This window comes from Boleophthalmus pectinirostris, unplaced genomic scaffold (genome assembly GCF_026225935.1).
Source record: "Boleophthalmus pectinirostris isolate CB_2022bp ecotype Guang Dong unplaced genomic scaffold, ASM2622593v1 HiC_scaffold_3, whole genome shotgun sequence".
NCBI lineage: Eukaryota > Metazoa > Chordata > Actinopteri > Gobiiformes > Gobiidae > Boleophthalmus > Boleophthalmus pectinirostris.
In genome coordinates this window covers 23,698,559-23,710,814 of record NW_026571299.1, presented here as the reverse complement: position 1 = coordinate 23,710,814, position 12,256 = coordinate 23,698,559, and the positions used below count along the sequence as shown (strand labels likewise).

At 39.4% G+C, this 12,256-nt stretch overlaps 1 protein-coding gene across 1 annotated transcript; it reads left to right on the top strand.

Annotated features, from left to right (window-relative positions):
- Positions 1-3,801: 3,801 nt before the first annotated feature.
- LOC110158706 (class E basic helix-loop-helix protein 40-like) lies at positions 3,802-9,419 on the top strand. The gene is made up of 5 exons (XM_020923226.2): positions 3,802-4,152; positions 4,284-4,347; positions 4,578-4,685; positions 6,146-6,269; positions 6,703-9,419. Exons 1-5 carry the CDS (start codon positions 4,076-4,078, stop codon positions 7,641-7,643), a joined length of 1,314 nt encoding a protein of 437 aa, XP_020778885.1. The 5' UTR covers positions 3,802-4,075; the 3' UTR covers positions 7,644-9,419.
- Positions 9,420-12,256: the final 2,837 nt, after the last annotated feature.

Below are 12,256 nucleotides of genomic sequence, written 5' to 3'. Positions count from 1 at the left end.
CAACTCTGGCAAATAACCCCAACTCCAACCTCCATTTAACAGTGCAAATTACACTTTCTGTGACTCTGAAATATTTTACCCTGAAATTTTAAGTCTCTAGTTTTAAAAATGTGTTTAAATGCATTATTTATAATGAAATTATGAACAAAACTGGTTCACACTGGTCTTCTCTTTTGAGAGTTTGAAGTGGTGGGTGGGACAAGACAAATTAACACTAGGGGAAGTTGAATGAACACTAGGGGAAGATAAATTAACTTCAGTCACATCAACTCTGGCAAATAACTCCAACTTGAACCTCCATTTAACAGTTAAAATAACACTTTTTGTGACTTTAATATTTTACCGTGAAATTTTAACTCTCTAGTTTTAAAAATGTGTTTAAATGCATGATTTATGATGAAATTATGAACAGAACTGGTTCAAACTGGTCTTCTCTCGCAGGAGCTTGAAGTGGTGGGTGGAAGGAGCCAAATTAACACTAAAGGAAGTTGAATTAACACTAGATGCAGATGAATGAACTTCAACTATATCAGCTCTGACAAATAACCCCAATTCCAACACACGTTTAACTTTCAAAGCCTTAATATAACACTTTTTGTGGGAATATTTTATGCTGAAATTTGAACCCTCCAGTTTTTTCTGTGTGCACTCTTACTGTGAGTGGGCTCTCCTCTCCACAGATCTGACCTGTAAGTTTAGTGAGGTATGTTTAGAGCCATACTGTGAGTGTGAGCATCACTTCTGTGAAAGCAAGAACATCTCCATGGACCCTCCACACCTGAAAAGATACACAGTGGAGCTTTAAAGTCTGTGTTTACGCTCCTTGGTCCGACTTTTACGCACGTACGACTTGTAACCAACTTTTACACATCTTTTTATTTAAAGCCACAGTATGACACTTTTTTTTTTGGTCTAAAAACCTAAAGTAGATTAAAATAAACGAATTATTATTATTATTATTATTATTTTATTTATTTATTTAACAGAAAAACATGCGTCCTCACTCTGAGCATCTCCTCTTTTCTGGGGGACTGTAATATTCCAAACTATGGTATGAAGAGAAGGTTTTGAAGTATCATGCCGCCTCCAGAAAGTTCCATACTATAGCTTTAACATTCAAACATAGAACACTTGCATTTTAGTTGTCCTACCTTCTTTATTTAAACTAGACTGGGGTCCCTGTTTACCAAGTTACAGGTCAGATCTCCACAGACCTGATCTGTAACTTGATCTGGTTTGGTCTCCATGGAGATAGAAAAGTTTAATGCCATACTGTGAAACATTCTAGACAAAGCAATAACATCTCCATGGAGAAAAGCATTTGCCAGACCCTCCACCGGAAAAGTTACACAATGCACTTTTAAGCACAGATTCCTAAAAAATGTAAATAAGATAAATACAGTACAAACAATAGTAAAAACACAAACAATAGAGTCAAACATAAGTCTTAGTTCAGTTTAACACAGGGTAAAAGCACACGTCCATTTTCACCCGGGACAGTCCCAGTTCTGAGTCCTGTGTCCTCTGTCCCAGTGGATTTGTCCAAAATCATTTATTTGTCCCATTTTTATACAAGAAATGTCCCAGGTGTCTCTGTTTTTGACCAATGTGAAACCTGCCAACAGTAAAGAGAGACATACTTTGTGATTTTTTGGAAAAATACAGAAAAGCTGCTTAAAAATGACCAAAACACAGAGGAAATGTGACTATACTGACTCACGTTAGTCATGAATAAGCCAATTTTCTTGAACTCTCCTGCACCCCTGAGTACTTTTAGACATTTTTTAATATATTTATTTTTTTGTACATCTCAGATTTTCTTTTTTGCATAACTTTGGCTGTATTACACCACACAGCACCAAAATTGGCCAGTTTGTGTATTTTGTGATGTATTTTTAATTTCTGTGTTTTTTAAAGACTGAACGCAGAATTGAATGGTCTATATTCAAAATAGTCACACCCAAGGTCTTTAGGTATGATTTTTTTCCCATTGACTTTCATTCAAAATCATTTTTTAAACTGGTGTAACTTTGTCAGTATACAGTATTTTTACTTTTTGATGTATTTTCCATTCTTTTGTGTTGAAAAACCTTAGTAATTTTGAGTTTTTTGGGGGGATATTTTATTTTTACTGTATATCTTCCATTACAAGATTATATCAGTAGAAACATTTGTACATATGAGTCCACAGTGAATCCAGAGACTTAGATATTTGAGGTTAAAATTGTATGGGTATGTTCTAGAGGAACCCCCAGACTCTGATCCCAATTATCTTCCTCTGATCCCAAATTAAAATTCCTTGAAAGAAATGGAAAAAATCAAATTTCTTCTTTTTTTTCATGCTGTCAAAAGTGGCATTTAAGGGGTTAAAACTTCAAAATATTATATATTATTTGGTATGTATGATTCGCAGTGTTGGGAAGGTTACTTTTAAAACGTATTCCCCTACAGATTACAGATTACATGCCCCAAAATGTAGTTTGTAACATAATCCATTAAATTACTTAAAGTGAGTAATGTAATCTGAATACTTTGGATTACTTGATTTTCTGTAGAGAAGCAAAGACTTGGATATCTTAACATAAGATGTTTTGTCTGCTAAAAGACAATAAAAAGCCCAGACTTTACTTAACCAAATTAAAATGATTATTGATAGAAGACGAGGAGACACGGTCCACACAGCATGATTTAGTCCTGTTAAATCCTGTTTTAGTCCTGGTTTAGTCTTGGTTTAGACCTGGTTTTAGACCTGGTTTAGTCTTGGTTTAGACCTGGTTTTAATCCTGGTTTAATTCTGGTTTAGACCTGGTTTTAGTCTTGGTTTAGTCCTGGTTTAGACCTGGTTTAGATCTGGTTTTAGACATGGCTTAGACATGGTTTTAGACCTGGTTTAGACCTGGTTTTAATCCTGGTTTAGTCCTGGTTTAGATCTGGTTTAGTCCTGGTTTAGATCTGGTTTAGTCCTGGTTTAGATCTGGTTTAGTCCTGGTTTAGACCTGGTTTAGACCTGGTTTTAGACCTGGTTTAGTGTCCGGAAATGAGTGGAATTACCGAGAAAAAAAACAGGGGATATAGTCCAGAACGTAAAAATAGGAAAATACCTCTGTGTAATCCATTTATTTCAACAAAGTAACCGTAATCCAATTACCACTCACTGAAACAGTAACTGTAACTGAATACTCATAATTTGTACTCTGATTACGTAACTCCTGTACATGTAATCTGTTACTCCCCAACACAGAAGGGCAGAAGTAAATGAAGACACTGATATAAATAAAAAAGTTGGACAAAATCCAGACTTCATAAAAATATTGTGGTGTTTGTTGTTGTTTTTTGTCGGTGTACAGTTTCGTCACTTAAGAGCACAGGTGTGATTATTTTAAAGAGCTACACGAGAGTTTATTGTGCACTGAAGTTGAAAACCTGGTCATCCTAAACTAAACTTAACAAAACAGGGTGACATCTAATCTTTCCCTCAACAAGTGTGTGTCTTTTTTTTTTTTTTTCTTTCTTTGCCTCTGCGGTATCTCCGAGCGCTGTTCTCGTTCGTTCAGTGGCGCAGACTCGGTTCACTTGGACTGCCGCCAGCACGTTCGTCCGTCGGTAGCGCGCTCTCTCCTGCCCGCCCGCTCCGCTCCGTCTCGCCCTTGTTTCCATACACTTCAGCATGGTGGTACACGGGATCGGCTCCGCTCCTCCCCGCCGATTACGCCAAACCCCCCGCCCTCCAATCGCGGCGCGGACCTGGGCGGAGAGGGCGGAGCTCCGGCCGAGGCTCCAGCGCCGTTTAACACGTGAGGTTCATGTGACAGAGCTAGGTCAGACTGAGCAGAGCCGGAGAGGTGTATTTCACTCGACGCTCCGTACGGTTTTCCCCTACTTTCTCCAACACCACGGCGCTCGATACTATCTGCACCCACAACCCAAATCTTCAAAGCATCTCCAAGAATAATGTCATATTTTTTGACAACTGTTGGACTTTTGTGCGCATTTTAACGCGTTGCGAACTTTTTGGGTAGATTTGGGATTTTTTTCGTGCAAGTTTTCGAGTGCGTAATTGGACATACGAGCGAAAATGGATCGGATTGTGAGCGCGCAACCGCCTCCTCCGTCTCTTTCTAAACACCATTCGGATATAGGAGACGTACAAGGGTAAGTCACACTTTTTAAGACCTTTTTATGATGTCATAGTTGTAAAAAAAAAAAAAAATCAATTAGAATTTCCTGTGTACTCGCTTATCCAAACGCGTCATTTTGTAATTTGATTTTCTTTGAATTTTTAGGATCGACTACCCTATGTACGTGTATAAACCAAGACGTGGCATGAAAAGAGGCGAAGAGAGCAAGGTTGGTGGTGTTCTTTGACTATTACGCAGTCCACGTAGCTTGTTCACCCAAACCGTGTTGACTTAGCCCGCTGGCAATGTGCTCTTACAGCTCCATAAATGGTTGACCTAATTCCTGCTATGACATAACAGTCCAGTCTCCCTCGTTCTCCCCCCTCTCCTCTCCTCTCCGCTGAGTTCACGCACTCAACAGTTGTCTTTCCTGTTTTCCCTTGTCTTATTTTTACCCAGGACACGTACAAGTTACCGCATAGGCTGATCGAGAAAAAAAGACGCGATCGAATCAACGAGTGCATCGCGCAGTTGAAAGATTTGCTACCGGAACACCTGAAACTTACGGTGAGTTTTGGCACGGGCGTGTGGAATGGTGTTATTGGGATTGCTTGTTCTTGTTGTGCGTGGAGTGGGGTTAGTGGAACGCGCCCCCGTGTGGGTTTGTGGCCGCGTTGCAAGTCTGCGCGCGTCGTGCGTCAGCAGAAGAGACTCGGGCGGTGAAGGGCGAAGTGGGCGTGGCACCTTCATAGCTTAAAATCAAATGAAATTCCGGTTTTTATTACGTTAATTTGCATTTTTTTTTACATTATGAAACTGCTCTTAACTCCCCAAAATCTCAAACAGCATCAAAATGTAAAAATCGGCTCAGTTAGTTTGTTCTTTACAAGTCAGAAAATAGTCGGAAACGTGTTAAAATGACAGAAATTTACACGTGGACAGATTTTTGCAAAGGATTAAAGTCTCTGTATGCCTAAAATACTTGAAATCAGGCCAAATGCAACCTTAAACGCAACAACTAATCCACCTTCACAGTTTAAAACAAAGTAAAATTCTGTTTTTTAATGCGTTAATTTGCATTTAAAGGCATGTTTTGATTATCAAACTGCTCAAAAATCCTCCTCAGAAATCTCAAACAGCACCAAAATGTAAAAATTGGCTTAGTTAGTTCCTTACAAGTTAGAAAATAGTCAAAAATGTGTGAAAATTACAGAAATTTGCACATGAACAGATTTTGTAAAGGATTAAAGTCCCTTAAATACTGGAAATCGGGCCAAATGCAACAAGTAATCCACCTTGACAGTTTAAAATGCAATAAAATTCAGTTTCTTTATGTGTTAATTTGCATTTAAAGGCTTTTTTAAAATTATGAATCTGCTTTTAACTCCCCAAAAATCTCAAACAGCATCAAAATGTAAAACTTTGTTCAGTTCGTTTGTCCTTTACTAGTTAGAAAATAGTCAAAAATGTGTTAAAATTACAGAAATTTACATATGGACAGACTTTTGCAAAGGATTAAAGTCTCCGTACTGCTAAAATACTGGAAATCGGGCCAAATGCAACCTTAAACGCAACAAGTAATCCAGTTATTACATAATCGCAGACTCCCTTACTGGTCCTAAAATAGAGAAGTGTGTATTAATTCCGCTGTGAAATTATATAATATGTTTTTGAGTGTCTGGGGATTGGATTTTTGTGCGGTAAATGTTCAGTAACTAGGATCTCTGTTACTGAAGTGCGTATATGAGGCAAAACGCAATGAGTAATCCAGTTGTTGCATAATAGACTCCCTTGCGACTCTTAAAACCGAAAATTAAAAATTACACAACATGCAAATAAGTGCTGGGGGATTAAACTCTTGTGCAATAAATGTTACTACTAAGTTACTACTGAGAACTGGTATCAGACTAAATACAAGTTAAAAAGCGTCACTGATCGTCTGGTTTGAATACTAGATTATAATAGTAAACAGTGATCATTTTCTGGTATGAAATGCTCAAAATGTGTTTGTTGTGTGTTTTTCGCAGACTTTGGGTCACTTGGAGAAGGCCGTTGTGCTTGAGTTAACACTAAAACATGTGAAAACACTGTCTACGTTACTAGAGCAGCAACAGCAGAAGATACTGGCTCTTCAAAATGGTCTGCAAATCGGTAAGAAAGCATCAAACTTGGCTTAAAAACTACAAATATGGATGCAAATAGTGTGATTAAATATCGCTCAGATATTACCTATTGTAAATATAAATTAAAATAGCAATTTGTGAAGAAAAGTACACCAAAAATACACCAAAATAAGCAGCTTTTGAAAATATTTTTACTTGTCAAATCATTTCTATGTACATTAGAGGAGTTTTGTATTTGTGTGACATGGTTGCTAGGTTACGGTGTTGGAATTCCCCAGTGTGAAATCATGATTTACGACCAGAAAGTGAAATTTGAAGTCTAAAAGTTTTGTCAAAGCAGGAACAAAATGATAAAATTTTTTGCTAAATCTTAAATCTAATAATCTCAAGTGTGTTTTGGTAAAATGTGTTGTCTAAGTTTTCATAGTTTTTAAAAATGTGTGGTGTTTTTGTGTTTTTAGATCAACCCGTGGTCAACCAGGAGAAGTCCGAGGAGATGTTCCGCTCCGGTTTCCACATGTGTGCCAAAGAAGTTCTCCAGTTCATCGCAAACCACGAACAAGACCGCGAATTCAGCCTGTCCCACGTCATCACCCACCTCCACAAGGTCGCCTCCGAGGTCCTCCACCCGCCCCAGCGGCCGTGCACTCCCCCCAGCCCCGAGCCCCAAGACGTCCAGCCCTACCACCACCAGCACCCGTCCCACAAAGAAATCTCCCAGGAAGAGGTCCAGACCAGGCTGAGCCCCGCCCCGAAACCCACCGCCAATGAGGGCTACGTCAAGAACTGCGTCTCTGTCATCCAGAGAACGTACGCCAGCCAGGGAGGGGAGCAGAGCGGGAGCGACACGGACACGGACAGCGGGTACGGCGGCGAGCTGGAGAAGGGAGAGTCCAGGGCGCAGGCGGGTCGACCAGAGTACTACGCCTCCGAAAGTCATCTCAAACGGGCCCTGAGCGACCGACAGAGCTCCACCATCAAGCTGGAAGAAGAGATGCCTCGACACAAGAGACCAAGAGCCGAATCGTCCGAGGATGAGGTTTCTAGCGGCGAATCGTCTTCGTCGAGCGGCTACGCCAGCTACTCCCCGACGCACGGTCCGCCGCCTCCTCCGCCCCACCCGCTATGCATGCCTTTCTACCTCATTCCACCCTCGGCAGCGGCTTACCTGCCCATGCTGGAGAAGTGCTGGTACCCGGGGGCCAGTATCCCGATGCTGTACCCAGGCATGGGGGGCTCGTCTCCGGCCGGGGAGCGTCCAGGCCCACCCTCTCTGGTGCTGTCGCCCAGGGGAGGCTCACCCGCTCCGGTCATCTCCTCCTCTCACTCCCCCATGGACTCACCCGCCCTACTGCAAGCGCTCAAGCAAGTGCCACCCCTCAACCAGGAAACCAAAGAGTGAAGTGAAGGCCCGAGCGTTCACACGGACTAAAGGACACAGTATTAGTGGGAGGAGCGCGACTACAACTGAGCCATTTCGCATAAGCTTTGCAGGAAATTCTACTAGCCTGGCCACAAACTAGAAATTCGTATTGTAACTCTAAATATATTAACCAATGAAAACAAGTTGGCAACAAAATAAGCTTCAGAAATGTTACAAATCTATTTACGTGCCCTAAAAATCTGCTGTATTTTCGTTAAAAGTGTATCCATGGATTTCAGAATTCTGAAAATTGACTTTGCGATTAACAATTTATATTGCTATATCTTTTAAATTGTGAGAAGTCCTCAAAAATATCCAATTTATGGCTTTAAAGTCGTGTAATATGACTGAAAATTCAAAAGTGAAATGGCGTTAAATGGCATGGCTACGGTCCTAACTTTTCATCATTCTGAAACCCATGAGTTGGTCGGTATCCGTGGGTTGGTTGCCATAGCAAATAACAATTCAAAACAATATTTTATGACTTTTTAATCACTCAACAGTCCTCAAACTTCCACAATAACACCTTTCTATTTATGTAACCAATCAGAGAACGACACACAATGAGATTTTTGACACTTAACATTGGTAATACATGGAATAATTTTCAAAAAACAATGAAAATTTGCTTCGAATTTCCATTTTCTGACCAGGTTAGTTTATTTTAAAAGCCAACTCTCTTGCCGAATGTTCCCTTAATGTAAGATAAAACTCCCCCCGCCCTCCTCACTGGTGTTTGAATGTAGAGAGACTTTTCAAGATGCTGCTGATATGAACCGTTGCAGAAGACTTTTTTGCACCACTTTTCTGCCCCCTCCCCCCTTTTGCACCAAATCTTAGCACCAAAACGCCCGCGGTCACGTTTTGCACCAGGCACTCTTCTCTCTGCACACTGTGTCAACACTGCGAGTGTGTACAGTCCCGACCATCCGACCACAATGAATGCAACGATTCCTCAACACGCGACAGTTTTATGTAATTATTGTCCATATATTGTTGTACATTTCTATTTTTGATACCTGTTTTAGCGCTATAGGAGCAGAGAGTGGACAATAGTACACTACCAGTCAAAGGGTTCGGACACACTTTTTCATTTTTGTCCTTTGTTTTAAGGAATTGTTTATGTTGTAGATTCGCACTGAAGGCATCAAAACTATGAATGTAAACTGAAAATAACTCAAAAGTTGTAACTCTTTGCGCACTTTTGTCATCTCCTGACCCTGAGAAGGCAAAGCAGTGAAGTGAAAACCATTTCAGGAGAGCAAAGTGAGGATTTGAATCTAAACTTAAAAAAAATGACTTAAGTTATTTCGCAATTTTTGGTCACAGCATAATCCCATCTATCTTACTTCATATATTTGATGTCTTCTGCATTTATCTAAAATGTGGAAATCTCTGAGAGTGTGTGAAGGTGTGTCCGTTCTCCAGCCTGGCGGTGTGTGTATGTATATTGTGTGCATACAGTAGCACTGTGGCGGACCTGCGTATCTCAAATCAAACCTGGTGTTTGTTTTTGCTGTTGCCTTGTGATCTAGACTCTCTCTGTCCCTCTGTGTTTACTGTAAGAACAGTGCAGTCGGAGGAGGAGAGCCCGTGAATGTTTCAACATGAGAATAGTTTTTATAGAGAGAGGTACTTAAGATGTTCTATTTTGGGACCTACCTGAAAGAAGCTCGATGTAAATACTGTATTTTGTCTATAAATGTTGATATACAATATAAGTGTATTAATAAAGTTATTATTTTTCCCGTGGAACAGTTGTCAGTGTTTCTTATCTTATGTCTGATACACTTAACTGTGATAAAAAGACAAGGGCAGAGAAGCTAAAAATTGTAAAAGTATCATATCATTACTTCAAAACAACACTTAAGTAGAAGTACAAAGAGGTCAAAGAAATGACAAGGGGAATTGGAGGAAACGACTCAAATGAAATCAGATTTTCGCAACATGCAAATTTATCCAGATCATAAAATAAATGTAAAATGAATCTGTCAGTTTTTAATCTCAACGGGACTTTCCTGGTCTCCTGGTTGGGGGTGGGATGAAATCTTAAAGTTTTCTTCTTCCCACTCCTTTTTGTGGTGGTTATTTTTATAATTTCTATTTCACTAAAGTTTTCTAAATAAATCTCTTACTTGCCCTGAATAAATACATAAATTAAAAATAAAATCAAAATAAGTACAGGTGAAACAGATAAAACAAAAGCATAAACATAAATCCTTCATTTGTCAGAACTGACAGCAGCATCGTCGTAGGATTGGACAGTTGTTTATGTGTGTTTTGGACTCTTCGTTTGACACCAACATCAGTGAGGACAGTTACAGAAACGGGGTTCAGCACATGCACCTACATAATTATGGAAGCACGAGCCGCCTCAGCCTTGAACCCGTCTGTGTGGGCTCAACACTCAGGTGATTCTGTCCCAAAAGTGAGACTGAAGAACCTACAGCTGCTCACAGACTCCAGGTGCACTGTGGCTCAGCTGCGTTCAGGATACACTCGACTCTTGAGCTCATACCTGAGTTGGATTGACACTATACATCACTAACACGTGTCCAGGGTGTGACCAAACACCTCACACAATACAGCCCTCTTCACACTTCTCACCCTCCTCACCCTCGTCACCCTCTTCACCTGCCCTGCAAAGCGAACACCACCAGGTCTCCGTGTGCACTGTAAACTATAAACCCAAACGTTCAAAGTAATTAAACAGATTAAGTTGTGTTTACTCAGAGATTTAGAAATAGTCCTACTAACTTACTCAAGTTGCTGTCACATGTTCTTCTTTTTGAGTAATTTAAACTTTTTTTTTTTTCTATTAAAATTAACTCTTGTGGGTATAAGTGAGCATAACTCAAAAACACAGATGACGTACAACTTAGAATTAAGTAATTAAACACTGGGGATGATAAAGTCCTGTTATTTCTACTGTTTCTATTGATTTAATGATAAACTTAATTTAAGGAGGCCTCGGGGAAGACCCAGAACACGCTGGAGGGACTATGTCTCTGAGCTGGCCTGGGAACGCCTAGGGGGAGGAGCTGGAGGAAGTGTCTGGGGTGAAGGAAGTCTGGGAGTCCCTGCTTAGACAGCTGCCCCCGCAACCCGGCCCTGGATAAGTGGGAAAAAAATGTATGGACTGATAAACTTAATGCTAATACACAGTACAATTTCAAAGTGTTTCACCAAATAAATACTAAAATCTATTCTAACAAACAAATTGCAATCACACAACATAATAATTTGATCTAGGAAAACAGTCTGAAATGCACATGGGACTAAATGACTTATTTTATTTTATATAATTACTGTCCTTTTTTTAATTTTGAAGTCATAATAAATGAAAATTACTGAGTTGTCTTAACAGAAAACTATGAGTCACATGAACTGCAAATATGTGACATTTAACTTCATCAGCTTAAAATAATTGAGGCAATTGACTGACTCAGTTATTTTGAGTTCTGGTAAATTGTTTGGGTTCACAGTGTGGGATCTTCTCGTTGGACAGACCCTCCTGGAGCTGCAGAATTCCTGGAACTAACTTAGAAGACGATGAAAGACGACTCGAGTTACAACAACAACAACAACAACAACAACAACAACAACTGTCACATTTACACCTGTGTGGTCTGATACTGGTATTTACTGACGCTATTTTAAAGACGCATTATGTAACTTTACTGCAGGAGGGTTCACCACCTGTTTGTCTCCATGTTTGGTCTGGAACATTCCACAGTATGGCATTACACTTTTCTGTCTTAGATGAACTGAATTACAGCGGAGAAAACAAAAATCACTTGAAAGTTTTACACGCTTATTGTGAGTGGGATCCCCTCTCCACAGATCTGACCTGGCAGGCACAGCAATAACATCTCCATGGAGACAAGCAGCTGGTGGGGAAAAGTGACATGGTGCAGCTTTAAAGTGGAGTTAGTCCTTCAGGATATTGGAGTCTTTTACTAACTGCAGATAGTTTAAGTGTAATGTAATGGGAGCGTTACTTTCTAGGGACAAGAAATATGAAGTATACAAAGGACAACAACGCCCTCTCCTGGTATAAAACACACACTACAACACTTTATCAAATGTAGCAGCTGATTTTATTTGTAAAACTTTTCTTCTTCTACTTTTAAAATACAGTATGAACAGTACACATATTTGAATACCTTTAATTCTTTTGTTTCATGCTAATTCATTGGATTTTACCAAATATTAATAAAAAGACAAAAATAATTAAATTTAACATTTTCACATTATATGCACTTACTTTTGATGTTAGTGACAAACCTTGAAACAATATAAAGAGACAAAATATTTAAAATTAATTAGACAAAAAAAACAGTAATTCTACTAATTTTTACAGGATCAACTCAAATAAATTATTTAAAAAATAAAATTAAATCAAAAGCCAACAAGGATATTACAAGTCTGACAACTTGTAAATGTTTGTGTAAAACCTTAGAAATAATACAGAACATGGTAGAGCACCAAAAACATCATTTTACATGATCAAACCTGACGTTCAAACCTGATGAGTCCTGAGACAGTGCTGTAGAAACACAATAGAAGATAAATAAAAAAACAAACAAACA

Bases quoted from the DNA above. Each gene is read 5' to 3' on its own strand.
- LOC110158706 (XM_020923226.2), top strand. From the start codon at position 4,076: ATGGATCGGATTGTGAGCGCGCAACCGCCTCCTCCGTCTCTTTCTAAA. The intron at 4,348-4,577 runs GTTGGTGGTGTT...ATTTTTACCCAG, and splicing joins AAAGAGGCGAAGAGAGCAAG to GACACGTACAAGTTACCGCA. The intron at 4,686-6,145 runs GTGAGTTTTGGC...TGTTTTTCGCAG, and splicing joins CGGAACACCTGAAACTTACG to ACTTTGGGTCACTTGGAGAA.